The 22,458-nt window shown below is 53.2% G+C and overlaps 1 protein-coding gene across 1 annotated transcript in view; it reads right to left on the reverse strand.

Moving 5' to 3' along the window:
* Positions 1 to 22,458, reverse strand: part of LOC119922936 (tyrosine-protein kinase SYK-like) — a 131,918-nt gene that overhangs the window by 12,000 nt on the left and 97,460 nt on the right. Inside the window, exons 11-13 of the mRNA XM_038742555.1 lie at positions 14,107 to 14,245; positions 7,743 to 7,818; positions 6,396 to 6,445 (exon numbers count right to left, since the gene is read on the reverse strand). Of these exons, the coding sequence (XP_038598483.1) occupies positions 6,396 to 6,445; positions 7,743 to 7,818; positions 14,107 to 14,245 (265 nt within the window). The remainder of the gene's footprint in view (positions 1 to 6,395; positions 6,446 to 7,742; positions 7,819 to 14,106; positions 14,246 to 22,458) is intronic.

The raw sequence follows: 22,458 nt of genomic DNA on the forward strand, positions 1-22,458 counted from the left end.
TTCAGTCGTATTTATTGAGCGCTTACTGTGTGCATTCATTCATTCAATCGTATTTATTGAGTGCTTACTGTGTTCATTCATTCATTCAATCGTATTTATTGAGCACTTAGTGTGCATCATTCATTCATTCAATCGTATTTATTGAGCGCTTACTGTGTGTATTCATTCATTCAATCGCATGTATTGAGCGCTTACTGTGTGCATTCATTCATTCAATCGTATTTATTGAGCGCTTAGTGTGCATTCATTCATTCGATCGTATTTATTGAGCGCTTACTGTGTGCATTCATTCATTCAATCGTATTTATTGAGCGCTTACTGTGTGCATTCATTCATTCAATCGTACTTATTGAGCGCTTACTGTGTGCATTCATTCATTCAATCGTATTTATTGAGCGCTTACTGTGTGCATTCATTCATTCAATCATCTTTATTGAGCGCTTACTGTGTGCATTCATTCATTCGATCGTATTTATTGAGCGCTTAGTGTGCACTCATTCATTCAATCGTATTTATTGAGCGCTTAGTGTGTGCATTCATTCATTCAATCGTATTTATTGAGCGCTTAGTGTGTGCATTCATCCATTCGATCGTATTTATTGAGCGCTTAGTGTGTGCATTCATTCATTCAATCGTATTTATTGAGCACTTACTGTGTGCATTCATTCATTCAATCGTATGTATTGAGCGCTTACTGTGTGCATTCATTCATTCAGTCGTACGTATTGAGCGCTTACTGTGTGCATTCATTCATTCAATCGTATTTATTGAGCGCTTACTGTGTGCATTCATTCATTCAATCGTCTTTATTGAGCGCTTACTGTGTGCATTCATTCATTCGATCGTATTTATTGAGCGCTTAGTGTGCACTCATTCATTCAATCGTATTTATTGAGCGCTTACTGTGTGCACTCATTCATTCGATCGTATTTATTGAGCGCTTACTGTGTGCATTCATTCATTCGATCGTATTTATTGAGCGCTTAGTGTGCATTCATTCATTCGATCGCATTCATTGAGCGCTTACTGTGTGCATTCATTCATTCGATCGTATTTATTGAGCGCTTACTGTGCATTCATTCATTCAATCGTATTTATTGAGCGCTTACTGTGTGCATTCATCCATTCAATCGTATTTATTGAGCGCTTACTGTGCATTCATTCATTCGATCGTATTTATTGAGCGCTTACTGTGTGCATTCATCCATTCAATCGTATCTATTGAGCGCTTACTGTGCATTCATTCATTCGATCGTATGTATTGAGCGCTTACTGCGTGCATTCATCCATTCAATCGTATTTATTGAGTGCTTACTTGTGTGCAGAGCACTGTACTAAGCGCTTGGGAAGTCCAAGTCGGCAACAGCTAGAGACAGACTCTCCCAAGCGCTCAGTACAGTGTCCTGCTTCCCCTAAACGCCCAATAAGTAGCCCCAACAGGCAGGGCCCAGGCACACGTCTGCTGAAATGGCATCGGACTCTCCCAAGCGCTCAGTACAGTGTCCTGCTTCCCCTACACGCCCAATAAGTAGCCCCAACAGGCAGGGACCAGGCACACACCTGCTAAAATGGCATCGGACTCTCCCAAGCGCTCAGTACAGTGTTCTGCTTTCCCTAAACGCCCAATAAGTAGCCCCAACAGGCAGGGCCCAGGCACACGTCTGCTGAAATGGCATCGGACTCTCCCAAGCGCTCAGTACAGTGTCCTGCTTCCCCAAGGCGCCCCATAAGTAGCCCCGACGGGCAGGGAACGGGCACACGTCGGCTGAAGCTACTGTATTGGACTCCCTCAAACGCTTGGTATTGGGCCCACGGAAAGCGCCCAATAAGTAGCCCGGATTGGCAGGGAACAGACGCGTCAGCTGAAGCTATGGTGTTGGACTCTCCCGAGCGCTCAGTACAGTGTCCTGCTTCCCCTAAGCGCCCAATAAATGCCCCCGATTGACAGGCAACAGGGCACGGGTCGGCTATATCTACTGTCCTCTAAGGAGCGCTCAGTACAGCGGATAGAGCCCGGGCTTGGGAATCACAAGGTCGTGGGTTCAAATCCCGCCTCCACCGCTTGTCAGCTTCTCTGTGCCTCAGTTCCCTCATCTGGAAAATGGGGATGAAGACCGTGAGCCCCCCGGGGGACACCCTGATCACCTTGTAAGTTCCCCAGCGCTTAGTACAGTGCTTGGCACCTAGTAGACGCTTAACAAATGCCGTCATCATGATTATTGCCCTTCCAACTTGTCCTTCCCAAGCGCTCAGTACAGTGCCCTGCACGCAGTAAGCGCTCAATAAATACGATTGATTGATTATTATTATTATCCCGCCTCTCCCCTCGTCAGCTGTGTGACCTTGGGCCAGTCCCTTCCCTTCTCTGGGCCTCAGTTTCCTCCTCTGTCCAATGGGGATGGAGATCGTGAGCCCCCCTTGGGGCAACCTGATCAATCAATCAATCAATCAATCGTATTTATTGAGCGCTTACTGTGTGCAGAGCACTGTACTAAGCGCTTGGGAAGGACAAATTGGCAACATATAGAGACGGTCCCTACCCAACAGTGGACTCACAGTCTAAAAGATCACCTTGCAACCTCCCCAGCGCTTAGTACAGTGCTTGGCACCTAGTAGACGCTTAACAAATGCCGTCATTATGATTATTGCCCTTCCAACTTGTCCTTCCCAAGCGCTCAGTACAGTGCTCTGCACGCAGTAAGCGCTCAATAAATACGATTGATTGATTGATTATTATTATCCCGCCTCTTCCCTCGTCAGCTGTGTGACCTTGGGCCAGTCCCTTCCCTTCTCTGGGCCTCAGTTTCCTCCTCTGCCCAATGGGGATGGAGACCGTGAGCCCCACGGGGGACAACCTCATCACCTTGTACTTCCCAAGCGCTTACTACAGTGCCCTGCACGCAGTAAGCGCTCAATAAATACGATTGATTGATTGATTATTATTATCCCGCCTCTTCCCTCGTCAGCTGTGTGACCTTGGGCGAGTCCCTTCCCTTCTCTGGGCCTCAGTTTCCTCCTCTGCCCAATGGGGATGGGGACCGTGAGCCCCCCGGGGGACAACCTCATCGCCTTGGACTTCCCAAGCGCTTAGTACAGTGCTCTGCACACAGTAAGCGCTCAATAAATACGATTGATTGATTGATCATTATTATCCCGCTTCTTCCCTCGTCAGCTATGTGACCTTGGGCGAGTCCCTTCCCTTCTCTGGGCCTCAGTTTCCTCCTCCGCCCAATGGGGATGGGGCCCGGGAGCCCCCCGGGGGACAACCTCATCGCCTTGGACTTCCCAAGCGCTTAGTACAGTGCCCTGCACGCAGTGAGTGCTCAATAAATACGACTGAATGAATGATTGAATGAATCACCTCGTCGCTCCCCTAGCGCTTAGTCAGCGCTTCACAAATGCCATTATTCAATCAATCAATCATCAATCGTATTTATTGAGCGCTTACTATGTGCAGAGCACTGTACTGAGCGCTTGGGAAGTACAAATTGGCAACATCTAGAGACAGTCCCTACCCAACAGTGGGCTCACAGTCTAAAAGGGGGAGACAGAGAAAAAAAACCAATTATTATTATTATTATTATTATTATTATTATTAATTATTATTACTACTAAACTGTCGAACGGGGATGAAGCCCGTGAGCCCCCCGGGGGACAACCTCATCACCTTGTCTCTCCCCCAGCGCTTAGCACAGTGCTTGGCACATAGTAAGCGCTTCACCAATGCCATTATTATTATTAATTACTATTAATCTGTCCAATGGGGATGAAGACCGTGAGCCCCCCGGGGGACACCCTGATCACCTTGTAGCCCCCCCAGCGCTTAGAACAGTGCTTGGCACATAGTAAGCGCTTAATAAATGCCATCATTATTATTATTATTATTATTCTCTGGGCCTCAGTTCCCTCCTCTGTAAAATGGGGATGAAGACCGTGAGCCCCCGGGGGGACAACCTCATCACCTTGTAACCTCCCCAGCGCTTAGAACAGTGCTTGGCACATAGTAAGCGCTTAACAAATATCATTATTATTATTATGTAACCTCCCCAGCGCTTAGAACAGTGCTTGGCACATAGTAAGCGCTTCACAAATACCATTATTAGTGTTATGTAACCTCCCCAGCGCTTAGAACAGTGCTTGGCACATAGTAAGCGCTTAATAAATGCCATCATCATCATTATTCTTCTTCTTCTCTGGGCCTCAGTTCCCTCCTCTGTCAAATGGGGATGAAGACCGTGAGCCCCCCGGGGGACAGCCTCATCACCTTGTAACCTCCCCAGCGCTTAGAACAGTGCTTGGCACATAGTAAGCGCTTAATAAATGCCATCGTTATTATTATTATTATTATTAATTATTATTATTATTATTATTATTGTTATTATTATTCTCTGGGCCTCAGTTCCCTCCTCTGTCAAATGGGGATGAAGCCCGTGAGTCCCCCGGGGGACCACCTCATCACCTTGTAGCCCCCCCAGCGCTTAGAACAGTGCTTGGCACATAGTAAGCGCTTAACAAATACCATTATTAGTATTATGTAACCTCCCCAGTGCTTAGAACAGTGCTTGGCACATAGTAAGCGCTTCACAAATACCATTATTAGTGTTATGTCACCTCCCCAGCGCTTAGAACAGTGCTTGGCACATAGTAAGCGCTTAACAAATACCATTATTATTATTATGTAACCTCCCCAGCACTTAGAACAGTGCTTGGCCCATAGTAAGCACTTAATAAATGCCATTATTATTATTATGTAACCTCCCCAGCGCTTAGAACAGTGCTTGGCACATAGTAAGCGCTTAATAAATGCCATTATTATTATTATGTAACCTCCCCAGCGCTTAGAACAGTGCTTTGGCACATAGTAAGCGCTTTTAGACTGTGACCCCACTGTTGGGTAGGGACTATCTCTATGTGTTGCCAATTTGTACTTCCCAAGCGCTTAGTACAGTGCTCTGCACATAGTAAGTGCTCAATAAATACGATTGATTGATTGATTAACAAATACCATTATTAGTATTATGTAACCTCCCCAGCGCTTAGAACAGTGCTTGGCACCTAGTAAGCGCTTAACAAATACCATTATTAGTGTTATGTAACCTCCCCAGCGCTTAGAACAGTGCTTGGCACATAGTAAGTGCTTAATAAATGCCATTATTATTATTATTATTATTAATAATAATAATAAGAATTTCCATCCTTATCAACTTCTACACTGAGAGCATTTATTGGACACTTGGGGAAGCAGAACACTGTACTGAGCGCTTGGGAGAGCCCGTTGTGGGGTAGGGACCGTCTCTCTATGTTGCCGACTTGTACTCCCCAAGCGCTTAGTCATTCATTCATTCATTCATTCATTCATTCATTCATTCGGGAAGCAGCCTGGCTCAGCGGAAAGAGCCCGGGCTTTGGAGTCCGAGGTCCTGGGTTCGAATCCCGACCCCGCCAATTGTCAGCTGGGTGACTTTGGGCGAGTCACCTCACTTCTCTGGGCCTCAGTTATGTCATCTGTCAAATGGGGATGAAGACCGTGAGCCCCCCGTGGGACAACCTGATCACCTTGTAACCTCCCCAGTGCTTAGAACAGCGCTTGGCACATAGTAAGCGCTTAATACATGCCATTATTATTCTCTGGGCCTCGGTTATCTCATCTGTCAAATGGGGATGAAGACCGTGAGCCCCCCCGTGGGACAACCCGATCACCTTGTAACCTCCCCAGTGCTTAGAACAGTGCTTTGCACATAGTAAGCGCTTAATAAATATTATTCTTATTATTCTCTGGGCCTCAGTTATCTCATCTGTCAAATGGGGATGAAGACCGTGAGCCCCCCCGTGGGAAAACTTCATCACCTTGTCACCTCCCCAGTGCTTAGAACAGTGCTTTGCACATAGTAAGCGCTTAATAAATACATTATTACTATTATTATTATTCTTTGGGCCTCAGTTATCTCATCTGTCAAATGGGGATGAAGACCGTGAGCCCCCCGGGGGACAACCCCGTCACCTTGTAACCTCCCCAGTGCTTAGAACAGTGCTTGGCACATAGTAAGCGCTTAATAAATGCCATCATTATTATTCGTTCATTCATTCATTCATATTTATTGAGCGCTTACTGTCCAGTGTTCTGCACAGTCAGCGCTCAATAAATACGACTGAAGCAATGAATGAATAAATACGATTGAATGAATGAATGAATGGAGACACCCAGTCACGTGGACATACGCACGCACGCACGCACTAACAGCAACAGACGCACGCAGGGACGCACGCAGGCACGCACGCAGGCACGCACGCACGCAGAGCAACCGACGCACGCAGGCACGCACGCAGAGCAAACGACGCACGCAGGCACGCAGGCACGCACGCGCATGCGTATTGGGGGGGGGAGTGGCACTTACCCGCGGATGGTCGCCCGGCAGGGGGGGCCGGGACCCCAAAACGTCACTTCCTGTGGGGAGGGGGAGAAAAAAAACCACACGTTTGGGCGTGTCCCGGTGACGTCACTGAGGGCGTATTCCCGATGGGCGGGGCCTGTCCAGGGCGTGTTCGTGGGGGCGGGGTCCCGTCCTGGAGAACGTCATGGGGGCGCGGGCAGGGGTGACGTCACCCGGGGGGGGCGTCCGGTCACGTGTCCGGGGCGTTGCCCTGGGCAACGCTGTGGGGGCGGGGGCATGGGTGACGTCACTCGGGGCGGGTCCCGTCTGGGGGGGCGGAATCCCTCCTGGAATCACGTCACGGGGCAGAATCAGAGGTGACGTCACTCGGGGCGGGCCACGTGTCCCGGGGTGGAGCCCCATCCCGATCACGTCACGGGTCAGGGATGACATCACCCGGGGCGGGTCCGGATGGGCGAGGCCTTGTCCTGGATCACGTCACGGGGCATGGTCAGGGGGTCCAGTCACGTGCCCGGCTGGGCGGGGACTGTCCATCACGTGTCCGAGTGGGCGGAGCCCCGTCGGGGCCATGCCACGGGGGCGTGGTCAGGGGTGACGTCAGTCGGGGATTACGTCACGGGGTTGGTGTCTGGGTGACGTCACCCGGGGCGGGGCCCATCCAGTCACGCGTCCGAGGGCCTCGTCCTGGTTCACGTCACGTGGGCGGTGGCCGGGGGGGTGACGTCACCCGGGGAGAGTCAGGATTGGCAGGGCCGGGCGGTCACGTGTCCGGATGGGCGGGGCCTCGTCCTGGATTACGTCACGGGGCGGGAGTCAGGGATGACACCACCCGGGGCGGGCCCCGCCCAATCACGTGTCCGGGTGGTTGTGGACCGTCCTGGGTGACGTCACGGGGCGGAGTCCGGGGTGACGCCAACCGGGGAGAGTCGGGATTGGTGGGGCCGAGCGGTCACGTGTCCGGGCAGGCGTGGCCCCGTTACGGATTACGTCACGGGGCGGGGTCATGGGCGACGTCACCCCTGGGGAGAGTCAGGATTGGCGGGGCCGAGCGGTCACGTGTCCGGGTGGGCGGGGCCTGGTCCTGGATTACGTCATGGGATTGGGGTTAGGGATGACATCACCCGGGGCGGACCCCGCCCAGTCACGTTTAGGGGTGGGCGTTCCCCGTCCCGGATGACGTCACGGGGCGAGGTCATGCGCGACGTCACCCCCGGGGACAGTCCGGATTGGCGGCGCCGAGCGGCCACGTGTCCGGGTGGGCGGGGGGGGCGGGCTCCGTCCCGGATGACGTCACGGGGCGGGTCGGGTGGAGGGGTGACGTCACCGGGGGGGGGGGGGGGGGGTGCTGACCGTTGTGTTTTCGCGGGCAGGCGCTGTCCAGGGCCCGGAGCAGCCCGTCCGCCTTGTAGGAGTAGTGCTCCACCAGCTGAAACCCAAAGCCGGGACGTGGGCGGGCGGGCGGACCGACCGACGGACGGAGGGGACGGCACCGGGGACATTGACCCCTCCCCTCCCCTCCCCTCCCCCCCCCAGGACCCTCCCAGGACCCCCCAGATTCCCCCCAGAGACCCCTCCATGACCCCCAAAATCTCCCCCACGGACCCCCTCCACCCCCAGGACCCGCCCCCCGGGGATTCCCTTCCCCCCAGGACCCCCTCCCCAGATTCCCCCCAGAGACCCTCCAGGCCCCCCAAAATCCCCCCCAGGGACCCTCTCCACCCCCAATACCCTCCCAGGACACCCCCCCGGGGACTCCCTCCCCCCCAGGACCCCCCAGATTCCCCCCAGAGACCCTCCATGACCCCCAAAATCTCCCCCAGGGACCCCCTCCACCCCCAGGACCCCCCCACCCAGGGGATTCCCTCCCCCTCTGGACCACCCTGATTCCCCTCAGAGACCCTCCAGGACCCCCTCCACCCCTAGGACCCTCCCAGGACCCACCCAGGGATTCCTCCCCCTCCCAAGACCCCCCAACCCAGAGACCCTCCAGGACCCCCAAAATCCCGCCCAGGGACCCCCTCCACCCCCAGGACCCTCCCAGGCCCCCCCCCCCCAGGGATTCCTCCCCCTCCCAGGACCCCCCAACCCAGAGACCCTCCAGGCCCCCCAAAATCCCCCCCAGGGACCCTCTTCACCCCCAGGACCCCTCCAGGGGATTCCCTCCCCCCCCCCCAGGACCCCCCAGATTTTCCCCAGAGACCCTCCAGGACCCCTAAAATCTCCCCCAGAACCCCCTTCACCCCCAGTAACCCCCCCCGGGGAACCCACTCCCATCCCCAGGACTCCCCCCGGGATTTCTCTCCCCCAGGACCCCCAAAAGTCCCCCCAGAGACCCTCCAGGACCCCCCCAAATCCCCCCCAGGGACCTCCTTCACCCCCAGGACCCCCTCCGGGACCCTACCCCCATCCCCACGCCCTCAGGGATTCCTCCCCCCCAGGACCCCCCAGATTCCCCCCAGAGACCCTCCAGGACCCTCCAAATCGCCCCCAGGGACCCCCTTCACCCCCAGGACCCTCCCAGGCCCCCCCCAGGGACTCCACCCTCACTCCCAGGCCCCCCCCAGGGATTCCTTCTCCCCCCGCCCAGGAATCCCCAGATTCCCCCTAGAGACCCTCCAGGCCCCCCAAAAATCTCCCCCAGGGACCCCCCTTCACCCCCAGCACCCTCCCAGGCCCCCCCCCAGGGACTCCACCCTCACTCCCAGGCCCCCCCCAGGGATTCCTTCTCCCCCCGCCCAGGAATCCCCAGATTCCCCCTAGAGACCCTCCAGGCCCCCCAAAAATCTCCCCCAGGGACCCCCTTCACCCCCAGCACCCTCCCAGGACCCCCCTAGGGACCTCCCCCCCACTCCCAGGACCTCCCCCCAGGGATTCCTTCCCCCCCCAGAACCCCCCAAATTCCCCCCAGAGACCCCCCGAGGACCCCCAACATCTCCCCCAGGAACCCCCTCCTCCCCCAGGACCCCCCCAGGACCCCCCCAGGGGATTCCCTGCCCCCCAGGACCCCCCAAAGTGTCCCCAGAGACCCTCCAGGACCCCCAAAACCTCCCCCAGGGACCCCCTTCCCCCCCAGGACCCTCCCAGGACCCGCCCAGGGACCCCCCCCCCCCCAGGACCCCCCAGAGGGATTCCTTCCCCCCCCAGGACCCTCCAAGTTCCCCCCAGAGCCCCTCCAGGACCCCTCCAGGGACCCCAGCCCCCCCCTCAGGACCCTTCAGGACCCCACCAGGGATCCCCCCTTTTCCCTCCCACCCAGGTCTCCCCCAGGCCCCCCCCCCCCAAATTCCCCCCAGAGACCCTCCAGGACCCCCCCCCCCAGGACGCCCCTGGGGATCCCCTCCCCCCCAGGTCTCCCCCAGGACCCCCTCCCCCAAATTCCCTCCAGGGACCTTCCAGGACCCCCCAGGACGCCCCCGGGGATCCTTTCTCCCCCAGGGCCCCCCAAGCTCCCCCCAGAGCCCCTCCAGGACCGCTCCAGGGACCCCAGTCCCCCCTCAGGACCCTCCATGGACCCCCAAAATCCCTCCAGAGACCCTTCAGGACCCCACCAGGGATCCCCCCTTTTCCCCAGGACCCTCCCAGGACGCCCCCGAAGATCCCCTCCTCCCCAGGTCTCCCCCAGACCCCCTCAGGACCCCCACAAATTCCCCCCAGAGACCCTCCAGGACCCCCCTGGGGATCCCCTCCCACCAAATCTCCCCCAGGACCCCCCCAAATTCCCTCCAGGGACCTTCCAGGACCCCCCAGGACGCCCCCGGGGATGCCTTCCCCCCAGGGCCCCCCAAATTCCCCCCAGAGACCCTTCAGAACCCCACCAGGGATCCCCCCTTTTCCCCAGGCCCTCCCCAGGACGCCCCCGGGGATCCCCTCCCCCCCAGGTCTCCCCCAGACCCCCTCAGGCCCCCCCCAATTGCCCCCAGAGACCCTCCAGGACGCCCCTGGGGATCCCCTCCCACCCAGGTCTCCCCCAGGACCCCCCCAAATTCCCCCCAGAGCCCCTCCAGGACGGCTCCAGGGACCCCAGTCCCCCCTCAGGACCCTCCAAGGACCCCCCAAATCCCTCCAGAGGCCCTTCAGGACCCCACCAGGGATCCCCCAGACCCCCTCAGGACCCCCCCAAATTCCCCTCAGAGACCCCCCAGGACGCCCCTGGGGATCCCCCTCCCCCCCAGGTCTCCCCCAGGACCCCCCAAAAGTCCCCCCAGAGACCTTCCAGGACCCCCCAGGACGCCCCCGGGGATCCCTTCCCCCCCCCCCAGGGGCCCCCCAAATTCCCCCCAGAGCCCCTCCAGGACCCCTCTAGGGACCCCAGCCCCCCTTCAGGACCTTCCCAGGACCCCCCAAATCCCCCCAGTGACACCCCAGGACCCCACCGGGGATCCCCCCTTTTCCCCAGGACCCCCCCAGGATGCCCCCGGGGATCCCCTGCCCCCCAAATTCCCCCCAGAGACCCTCCAGGACCCCCCAAAAGTCCCCCCAGGACCCTCCCGGAGATTCCCCCCTCCCCAGGGACCCCCTAGGCCCCCCCCAGGACCCCCAATTCCCCCCACTCCAGCGCTCAGAACAGCGCTTGGCACATAGTAAGCGCTTAACAAACATCATCATCATCATCATCATCATCACAGAGAAGCAGCGGGGCTGAGTGGCAAGAAGCCGGGCTTGGGGGTCAGAGGTCCTGGGTTCTAATCCCGCCCCTGCCCCTTCTCAGCCGGGGGACTCGGGGCCCTTCTCCGGGCCTCAGTTTCCTCCTCTGTCAAATGGGGATGAAGCCCGGGAGCCCCCCGGGGGACAACCTCATCACCTCGTCTCTCCCCCAGCGCTTAGAACAGTGCTCGGCACCTAGTAAGCGCTTAATAAATGCCATCATCATCATCATCATCATCAATTATTATTCTCTGGGCCTCAGTTTCCTCCTCTGTCAAATGGGGATGAAGGCCGGGAGCCCCCCGGGGGACAACCTCATCGCCTTGTAACCTCCCCAGCGCTTAGAACAGCGCTTGGCACATAGTAAGCGCTTAATGAATACCATCATCATCAATATTATTATCAATATTATTCTCATCATCATCGTCATCATTATTATTAATGATTATTTTAATGATAATTATTTTATCACCATCATCATTATCATCAATGATAATTTTAATGATACTTATTTTAATTCTTGATTCTTAATTCTTAATGATAATTCTAGACGGTGAGCCCACTGCTGGGTAGGGGCTGTCATCATCATCATCATCATCATCATTATTAACGTGAATTTTAATGCAAATTATTTTATCATCATCGTCATTATCATCAATGACAATTTCAATGATACTTATTTTAATTCTTAATGATAATTCTAGACTGTGAGCCCACTGTTGGGTAGGGGCTGTCATCATCATCATCATCATCATTAACGTTAATTTTAATGCAAATTATTTTATTATCATCGTCATTGTTATCAATGACAATTTTAATGATACTTATTTTAATTCTTAATGATAATTCTATACTGTGAGCCCACCGTTGGGTAGGGGCTGTCGTCATCATCATCATCATCATCATTATTAACGTTAATTTTAATGCAAATTATTTCATTATCATCATCATCATCAATGACAATTTTCATGATACTTATTTTAATTCTTAATGATAATTCTAGACTGTGAGCCCACTGCTGGGTAGGGGCTGTCATCATCATCATCATCATCATTATTAACGTGAATTTTAATGCAAATTATTTTATTATCATCATCATTATCATCAATGACAATTTTAATGATACTTATTTTAATTCTTAATGATAATTGTAGACTGTGAGCCCACTGCTGGGTAGGGGCTGTCATCATCATCATCATCATCATTATTAACGTTAATTTTAATGATAATTATTTTATTATCATCATCATTATTATCAATGATAATTTTAATGATACTTATTTTAATTCTTGATTCTTAATTCTTAATGATAATTCTAGACGGTGAGCCCACTGCTGGGTAGGGGCTGTCATCATCATCATCATCATCATCATCATCATCATTATTAACGTTAATTTTAATGCAAATGATTTTATTATCATCGTCATCATTATCAATGACAATTTTAATGATACTTATTTTAATTCTTAATGATAATTCTAGACTGTGAGCCCACTGCTGGGTAGGGGCTGTCATCATCATCATCATCATCAATGTTAATTTTAATGCAAATTATTTTATTATCGTCGTCATTATTATCAATGACAATTTTCATGATACTTATTTTAATTCTTAATGATAATTCTAGACTGTGAGCCCACTGTTGGGTAGGGGCTGTCATCATCATCATCATTAACGTGAATTTTAATGAAAATTATTTTATTATCATCATCATTATCATCAATGACAGTTTTAATGATACTTATTTTAATTCTTAATGATAATTCTAGACTGTGAGCCCAATGCTGGGTAGGGGCTGTCATCATCATCATCATCATCATTATTAATGTTAATTTTATTGCAAATTATTTTATTATCATCGTCATTATCATCAATGATAATTTTAATGATACTTATTTTAATTCTTGATTCTTAATTCTTAATGATAATTCTAGACTGTGAGCCCACCGCTGGGTAGGGCCTGTCATCATCATCATCATCATCATTATTAACGTTAATTTTAATGCAAGTTATTTCATTATCATCATCATTATCATCAATGACAATTTCAATGATACTTATTTTAATTCTTAATGATAATTCTAGACTGTGAGCCCACTGTTGGGTAGGGGCTGTCATCATCATCATCATCATCATCATTATTAATGTTAATTCTAATGATAATTATTTTATTATCATCATCATTATCATCAATGACAATTTTAATGATACTTATTTTAATTCTTGATTCTTAATTCTTAATGATAATTCTAGACCGTGAGCCCACTGCTGGGTAGGGGCTTTCAATGCAAATTATTTTATTATCATCATCATTATCATCAATGACAATTTTAATGATAATTTTAATTCTTGATTCTTAATTCTTAATGATAATTCTAGAGCGTGAGCCCACTGCTGGGTAGGGGCTGTCATCATCATCATCATCATCATCATCATTATTAACCTTAATTTTAATGCAAGTTATTTCATTATCATCGTCATTATCATCAATGACAATTTCAATGATACTTATTTTAATTCTTAATGATAATTCTAGACTGTGAGCCCACTGTTGGGTAGGGGCTGTCATCATCATCATCATCATTAACGTTAATTTTAACGCAAATTATTTCATTATCATCATCATTATCATCAATGACAATTTTAATGAGACTCATTTTAATTCTTAATGATAATTCTAGACTGTGAGCCCACCGTTGGGTATGTTGCCAATTTGTCCTTCCCAAGCGCTCAGTCCAGTGCTCCGCACACGGTGGGCGCTCAATAAATACGACTGATCGATTGATTGGTTGGTGTAAGCGCTCAATAAATACGATTGATTGATTGATTGATTGATTGATTGATTGATTAATATGATTCTCCGGGCCTCAAATGGGGATGAAGCCCGTGAGCCCCCCGGGGGGCAACCCCATCACCTTGGATCCCGCCCCCCCCCACGGCGCTTAGGACAGTGCTCGGCACCTAGTAAGCGCTTAATACGTTCCACTGTTATTATTATTGATTATCGATTATCGATTATTGATTATGGTTATTATTATTATTATTCTGATGGTTGTGATGCCCGGCCCACCTGCCAGAGGGTGTCGAACTTCTTTCCGTCGGGGATGGAGAGCTTGCCGGCCTTGTCCTTGTCGATGCGGTAGTGTAGTGGACGCCCCCCGTGCAGCAGGCACAGCGCGAACGAGCCCGCCGGCTCCCGGGAACGCACCCTGCCCCCGGGGCGCCCACGCTCAGCGGACACTGGGGGAGACGCCTCCCCCCCCCCGGGCAGTGGGGGAGACGCCCCTCCGCCCCGGCTTCCCCCCTCCGGGGCGCTGCCCAAGCGCTTAGGACAGTGCTCCGCACACAGTGAGCGCTCAATAAATACGATTGATTGATTGATTGATTGATTGATTGGGGAGACGCCCCTCCCACCCCTTTCCCCTCCTAGATAGTGGGGGAGACGCCCCTCAGCCCCTGCTTCCCCCCTCCAGGACACTGGGGGAGACGCCCCTCCCTCTCCTTTCCCCTTCTAGATAGTGGGGGAGACGCCCCTCAGCCCCTGCTTCTCCCCTCCAGGACAGTGGGGGAGACGCCCCTCCCACCCCTTCCCCCTCCCGGGCAGTGGGGGAGACGCCCCTCAGCCCCTGCTTCCCACCCTCCAGGACAGTGGGGGAGACGCCCCTCCCACCCCTTTCCCCTCCTAGGCAGTGGGGGAGACGCCTCTCAGCCCCTGCATCCCCCTCCAGGACAGTGGGGGAGACGCCCCTCCCACCCCTTTCCCCTCCTAGGCAGTGGGGGAGACGCCCCTCAGCCCCTGCTTCCCCCCTCTAGGACACTGGGGGAGACGCCTCCCCCCACCCCTTCCCCCTCCTGGGCAGTGGGGGAGACGCCCCTCAGCCCCTGCTTCTCTCCCTCCGGGGCGCTGTCCAAGCGCTTAGGACAGTGCTCTGCACACGGTGAGCGCTCAATACATACGATGGATGGATGGATTGATTGATTGATTGATTGATTGGGGGAGACGCCCCTCCCACCCCTTTCCCCTCCTAGACAGTGGGGGAGACGCCCCTCAGCCCCTGCTTCTCCCCTCCAGGACAGTGGGGGAGACGCCCCTCCCACCCCTTCCCCCTCCCGGGCAGTGGGGGAGACGCCCCTCCGCCCCGGCTTCCCCCCTCCGGGGCGCTGTCCAAGCGCTTAGTCCAGTGCTCTGCGCACAGTGAGCGCTCAATAAATACGATGGATGGATGGATGGATTGATTGATTGATTGATTGATTGGGGGAGACGCTCCTCCCAGCCCTTTCCCCTCCTAGGCAGTGGGGGAGACGCCCCTCAGCCCCGGCTTCCCCCCTTCAGGACACTGGGGGAGACGCCCCTCCCACCCCTTTCCCCTCCTAGATAGTGGGGGAGACGCCCCTCAGCCCCCTCGGATCCCGCTTCCCCCTCTAGGACACTGGGGGAGACGCCCCTCCCGCCCCTCTCCCCTCCTGGACACTGGGGGAGACGCCCCTCCCGCCCCTCTCCCCTCCTGGACACTGGGGGAGACGCCCCTCGGCCCCCTCAAATCCCGCTTCCCCCTCTAGGACACTGGGGGAGACGCTCCTCCCACCCCTCTCTCCTCCCGGACAGTGGGGGAGACGCCCCTCAGCCCCCCCGGATCCCGCTTCCTCCTCTAGGACACTGGGGGAGACGCTCCTCAGCCCCCTCCCCTTCTCGGACGGTGGGAGAGACGCCCCTCGGCCCCCTCAAATCCCGCTTCCTCCTCTAGGACACTGGGGGAGACGCCCCCTCCCACCCCTCTCTCCTCCCGGACAGTGGGGGAGACGCTCCTCACCCGCCTCAGACCCCGCTTCCCCCTCTAGGGCGCTGGGGGAGACGCTCCTCAGCCCCCTCCCCCTCTCGGACACTGAGGAAGACGCCCCTCAGCCCCCGCTTCCCCCGCCTGGACACTGGGGGAGACGCCTCCTCCCGCCCCTTTCCCCTCCCGGGCAGTGGGGGAGACGCTCCTCACCCCCCTCAGATCCCGCTTCCCCCTCTAGGGCCCTGGGGGAGACGCTCCTCAGCCCCCTCCCCCTCTCGGACACTGGGGGAGACGCCCCTCAGCCCCCTCAGACCCCGCTTCCTCCTCTAGGACACTGGGGGAGACGCCTCCTCCCACCCCTCTCTCCTCCCGGACAGTGGGGGAGACGCTCCTCACCCCCCTCAGATCCCGCTTATCCCTCTAGGACACTGGGGGAGACGCCCCTCAGCCCCCTCCCCTTCTCGGACGGTGGGAGAGACGCCCCTCAGCCCCCTCAAATCCCGCTTGGACACTGGGGGAGACTCCTCCCACCCCCCCTCTCTCCTCCCGGACAGTGGGGGAGACGCTCCTCACCCCCCTCAGATCCCGCTTCCTCCTCTAGGACACTGGGGGAGACGCCCCTCAGCCCCCTCCCCTTCTCGGACAGTGGGAGAGACGCCCCCCCAGCCCCTGCTTCCCCCGCCGGGACGCTGGGGGAGACGCCCCGTACATCCCCTTTCCCCTCCCTCCCCCGCCAAGAGATGTCTGTATGTTTGTACATATTGATTACTCTATTTATTTATTTATAGGCGCTCAATAAATACGATTGATTATGATGATGATGATTTATTACTCTATTTATTTATTTTTATTTATTTATTTTACTTGTCCCTATCTATTCTATTTATTTTATTTTGTTGGTATGTTTGGTTTTGTTCTCCGTCTCCCCCTTTTAGACTGTGAGCCCGCTGTTGGGGAGGGCCTGTCTCTAGATGTTGCCAATTTGTCCTTCCCAAGCGCTTAGTACAGTGCTCTGCACACAGTAAGCGCTCAATAAATACGATTGATGATGATTACTCTATTTATTTATTTATTTATTTTACTTGTCCATATCTATTCTATTGATTTTATTTTGTTAGTAGGTTTGGTTTTGTTCTCCGTCTCCCCCTTTTAGACTGTGAGCCCACTGGTGGGTAGGGACCGTCTCTAGATGTTGCCAATTTGTCCTTCCCAAGCGCTTAGTCCAGTGCTCTGCACATAGTAAGCGCTCAATAAGTACGATTGATGATGATGATGATGATGATTTATTACTTTATTTATTTATTTATTTATTTTACTTGTCCCTATCTATTCTATTTATTTTATTTTGTGAGTAGGTTTGGTTTTGTCCTCCGTCTCCCCCTTTTAGACTGTGAGCCCACTGTTGGGGAGGGACTGTCTCTAGATGTCCTTCCCAAGCGCTTAGTACAGTGCTCTGCACATAGTAAGCGCTCAATAAATACGATTGATGATGATGATGATTTATTTTATTTTGTTAGCATGTTTGGTTTTGTCCTCCGTCTCCCCCTTTTAGACTGGGAGCCCGCTGTTGGGTAGGGACCGTCTCTAGATGTTGCCAGTTTGTCCTTCCCAAGCGCTTAGTACAGTGCTCTGCACATAGTAAGCGCTCAATAAATACGATTGATGATGATGATGATTTATTACTCTATTTATTTATTTTACTTGTCCCTATCTATTCTGTTTATTTTATTTTGTTAGCATGTTTGGTTTTGTTCTCCGTCTCCCCCTTTTAGACTGTGAGCCCGCTGTTGGGTAGGGACCGGCTCTCTATGTTGCCAATTTGTCCTTCCCAAGCGCTTAGTACAGTGCTCTGCACACAGTAAGCGCTCAATAAATACGATTGAGGATGATGATGATGATGATTTATTACTCTATTTATTTGTTTATTTATTTTACTTGTCCCTATCTATTCTATTTATTTTATTTTGGGAGTAGGTTTGGTTTTGTTCTCCGTCTCCCCCTTTTAGACTGTGAGCCCGCTGTTGGGTAGGGACTGTCTCTAGATGTTGCCAATTTGTCCTTCCCAAGCGCTTAGTACAGCGCTCTGCACACAGTAAGCGCTCAATAAATACGATTGATGATGATGATGATGATGATGTCTCTCTGTGTCTCTGTGTCTCTCTGTCTCTGAATCGGGTCTCTCGTCTCCCCTCCCAACTGAAACCTTGTGGCTTCGTGAACCACAAACATTTCGTCAGTTTCCCCAACCCCCACCCCCCGACTCCTCACCAGATGCATAGACACACATATTCACATGTAGATTTATATAATTTATATATATTATATATATATATTATATTATATATTATATTATATTATATATTATATTATATATTATATATATAATATTAGACTGTGAGCCCACTGTTGGGTAGGGACTATCTCTATATGTTGCCAATTTGTCCTTCCCAAGCGCTTAGTCCAGTGCTCTGCACATAGTAAGCGCTCAATAAATACGATTGATGAGGATGATATATAATAGATAATGGTTATAATAGATAATAGATTAAGACTGTGAGCCCCCCGTGGGACAACCTGCTCACCTTGTAACCTCCTCAGCGCTCAGAACGGTGCTTGGCACATCTCGCTTAATAAATGCCATTATTATTATTATTATTATACACATCATCTACATATCCATCTAGAATGATAATAATATGGTGTTTGTGAAGCGCTTACTACGTGCCAGGCACTGGTCTAAGCCCTGGGGGGGAGACAAGGTGATGAGGTTGTCCCCCGGGGGGCTCACGGTCTTCATCCCCATTTGACAGATTAATAATAGTAGTAATAATAATAATGATGATGATATTTGTTAAGCGCTTACTATGTGCCAGGCACTGTTCTAAGCGCTGGGGGGGATGCAAGGGGGATACAAGGTTGCCCCCGGGGGGCTCACGGGCTTCATTCCCATTTGACAGATTAATAATAATGATAGGAAGGAAGGAAGGAAGGAAGGAAGGAAGGAAGGAAGGAAGGAAGGAAGGAAGGAAGGAAGGGAAGGAGGGAGGGAAGGAGGGAAAGAGGGAAGGAGGGAAGGAAGGGAGGAAGGAAGGAAGAAAGGAAGGGAGGAAGAAAGGAAGGGAGGAAGGAAGGAAGGAGGAAGGGAAGGAGGGAGGGAGGGAAGGAAGGAGGGAAGGAGGGAAGGAAGGAAGGAGGGAAGGAAGGAAGGAAGGAAGGAAGGAAGGAAGGAAGGAAGGAAGGAAGGAAGGAAGGAAGGAAGGGAGGGAGGGAGGGAGGGATGAAGGAAGGAAGGAAGGAAGGAAAGGAAGGAGGGAGGGAGGGAAGGAAGAAGGAAAAGAAGGGAGGGAGGAGGGAAGGAGGGAGGGAAGGAGGGAAGGAGGTAAGGAAGGGAGGGAGGAAGGAAGGAAGGAAGGAAGGAAAGAAGGAAGGAAAGAAGGAAGGAGGGAGGGAGGGAGGGAAGGAAGAAGGAAAAGAAGGGAGGGAGGAGGGAAGGAGGGAGGGAAGGAGGGAAAGAAGGGAGGGAGGGAAGGAGGGAAAGAAGGGAGAGGGAAGGAAGGAAGGAAGGAAGGAAGGAAGGAAGGAAGGAAGGAAGGAAGGAAGGAAGGAAGGAAGGAAGGAAGGAAGGAGGGAGGGAGGGAGGGAGGGAAGGAAGAAGGAAAAGAAGGGAGGGAGGAGGGAAGGAGGGAGGGAAGGAGGGAAAGAAGTAAGGGAGAGGGAAGGAAGGAAGGAAGGAAGGAAGGAAGGAAGGAAGGAAGGAAGGAAGGAAAGAAGGGGGGAGGGAGGGAAGAAGGAAAAGAAGGGAGGGAGGAGGGAAGGAGGGAGGGAAGGAGGGAAAGAAGTAAGGGAGAGGGAAGGAAGGAAGGAAGGAAGGAAGGAAGGAAGGAAGGAAGGAAGGAAGGAAGGAAGGAAGGAAGGAAGGAAGGAAGGAAGGAAGGAAAGAAGGAGGGAGGGAGGGAGGGAGGGAGGGAAGAAGGAAAAGAAGGGAGGGAGGAGGGAAGGAGGGAGGGAAGGAGGGAAAGAAGGAAGGGAGAGGGAAGGAAGGAAGGAAGGAAGGAAGGAAGGAAGGAAGGAAGGAAGGAAGGAAGGAAGAAGGAAAAGAAGTGAGGGAGGAGGGAAGGAGGGAGGGAAGGAAGGAAGGAAGAAGGAAAAGAAGTGAGGGAGGAGGGAAGGAGGGAGGGAAGGAAGGATGGAGGGAAGGAGGGAAGGAAGGAGGGAGGGAGGGAGGGAGGGATGAGAAATTCTGTTTTTGGGGCGGGTGGATGAGTGAATGAAGGATGAGAAGTTCTGTTTATTGGGCGGATGATTGAATGAAGGAAGGAAGGAAGGATAAGAAATTCTATTTTTCTCCCTAAAAAGGGAAGTGAAAGTTGGTGTCAAATTCCCCCAAGACCCACGGGACCAACGGCTTTTCTCTGGCGGGGGGGAGGGGAGGGGAGGGGAAGGGAAGGGGGGGGAGAAAGGGGAAACTGAGGAAACCAGCACGTTCACCCGAGGGCCGAGAGGGGACCGGCAGGGACGGAGAGAGGGGGGACACAGAGATAGGGGGGAGAGGGGAGAGACAGAGACAGGGGAGAGAGGGGGAGACACAGAGATGGGGAGAGACAGAGGGGGACAGAAGGGAGAGACAGAGATAGGGGAGAGACAGAGATAGGGGAGAGTGGGAGAGACAGAGATGGGGAGAGAGGGGAGAGGCATAGATGGAGAGACGGGAGAGACAGAGATGGGGAGAGGGGAGAGACAGAGACGGAAAGAGGGGAGAGACAGAGACGGGGAGTAGGGAGAGACAGAGATGGAGAGATAGAGGGGAGAGACAGAGATGGAGGGGGAGAGACAGAGATGGAGTGAGGGGAGAGACAGAGACGGAGAGGGGAGAGACAGAGACGGAGAGGGGAGAGACAGAGATGGAGAAGGGAGAGACAGAGACGGAGAGAGGGGAGAGACAGAGAGGGAGAGGGAGAGACAGAGATAGAAGCCCGTGGTGGGCAGAGATTGTCTCTCTTTATTGCTGAATTGTCCTTTCCAAGCGCTCAGTACAGCGCTCTGCCCACAGGAAGCGCTCAATAAAACGACTGAATGAATGGCAGAGATGGAAGGGGAGAGACAGAGATAGAGGAGAGGGGGCAGTCAGAGATGGAGAGGGGAGAGACAGAGAGGAGAGAGACAGACGGGGAAGGGAGAGACAGAGAAGGGAGAGACAGAGATGGAGAGGGGAGAGACAGATGGAAAGGGGAGAGACAGCTGGAGGGGGAGAGACAGAGATGGAGAGGGGAGAGACAGAGATGGACAACAGAGAGTCAGAGATGGAGAGGGGAGAGACAGAGACGGAGGGGGAGAGACAGAGATGGTGAGGGGAAAGTCAGAGACGGAGAGGGGAGAGACAGAGACTGAGGGGAAGAGACAGAGATGGAGAGGAGACAGAGATGGAGAGAGGGGAGAGACAGAGATGGACAATAGAGTGAGAGACGGAGAGGGGAGAGATAGAGATGGAGAGAGGGGAGACACGGAGATGGAGAAGGGAGAGATGGAGATAGGGGAGAGTCAGAGACGGAGGGGGGAGAGACAGAGATAGGGGACAGTCAGAGACAGAGAAGGGAGAGACAGAGATGGAGAGGGGAGAGACGGAGATAGAGAGGGGAGAGACAGAGAAGGAGGGGAAGAGACAGAGATGGAGAGGAGACAGTCAGAGATGGAGAGGGGAGAGACAGAGATGGAGAAGGGAGAGACAGAGACGGAGGGGAAGGGACAGTCAGAGATGGACAATAGAGTCAGAGGAGACGGAGAGGGGAGAGACAGAGATGGGGACAGTCAGAGACAGAGAGGAGAGAGACAGAGATGGAGAAGGGAGAGACAGAGATGGAGAAGGGAGAGACAGAGATGGAGAGAGGGGAGAGACAGAGATGGAGGGGGGACAGTCAGGGGTGGAGAGGGGAGAATCAGAGATGGAGAGGAGACAGAGATATAAAGGGGACAGACAGGGTTGGTGGGGACCGTCAGAGATGGATGGGGGGGAGAGACAGAGATGGGGGACAGTCAGAGACAGAGAGGAGACAGTCAGAGATGGAGAGGAGGGGAGAGACAGAGATGGACAATAGAGTGAGAGACGGAGAGGGGAGAGATGAGATGGAGAGAGGAGACACAGAGATGGAGAAGGGAGAGATGGAGATAGGGGGAGAGTCAGAGACAGAGAGGGGAGAGACAGAGATTAGGGGGACAGTCAGAGACAGAGAGGAGAGAGACAGAGATGGAGAGGGGAGAGATGGAGACAGAGAAGGGAGAGACAGAGATGGAGAGGGAAAAGTCAGAGATGGGAGAGGGAAGAGATGGAGGGGGAGCGACAGAGATGGAGAGGAGACAGTCAGAGATGGAGAGGGGAGAGGACAGAGATGGAGAAGGGAGAGACAGAGACGGAGGGGAAGAGACGGAGATGGAGAGGAAACAGAGATGGAGAGGGGAGAGACAGAGATGGACAATAGAGTCAGAGGAGACGGAGAGGGGAGAGACAGAGATGGGGACAGTCCGAGACAGAGAGGAGAGAGACAGAGATGGAGAAGGGAGAGACGGAGATGACAGAGAAGGGAGAGACAGAGATGGAGAGGGGAAAGTCAGAGACGGAGAGGGGAGAGACAGAGACAGAGAAGGGAGAG

Source organism: Tachyglossus aculeatus, unplaced genomic scaffold (genome assembly GCF_015852505.1).
Source record: "Tachyglossus aculeatus isolate mTacAcu1 unplaced genomic scaffold, mTacAcu1.pri scaffold_131_arrow_ctg1, whole genome shotgun sequence".
Lineage (NCBI taxonomy): Eukaryota > Metazoa > Chordata > Mammalia > Monotremata > Tachyglossidae > Tachyglossus > Tachyglossus aculeatus.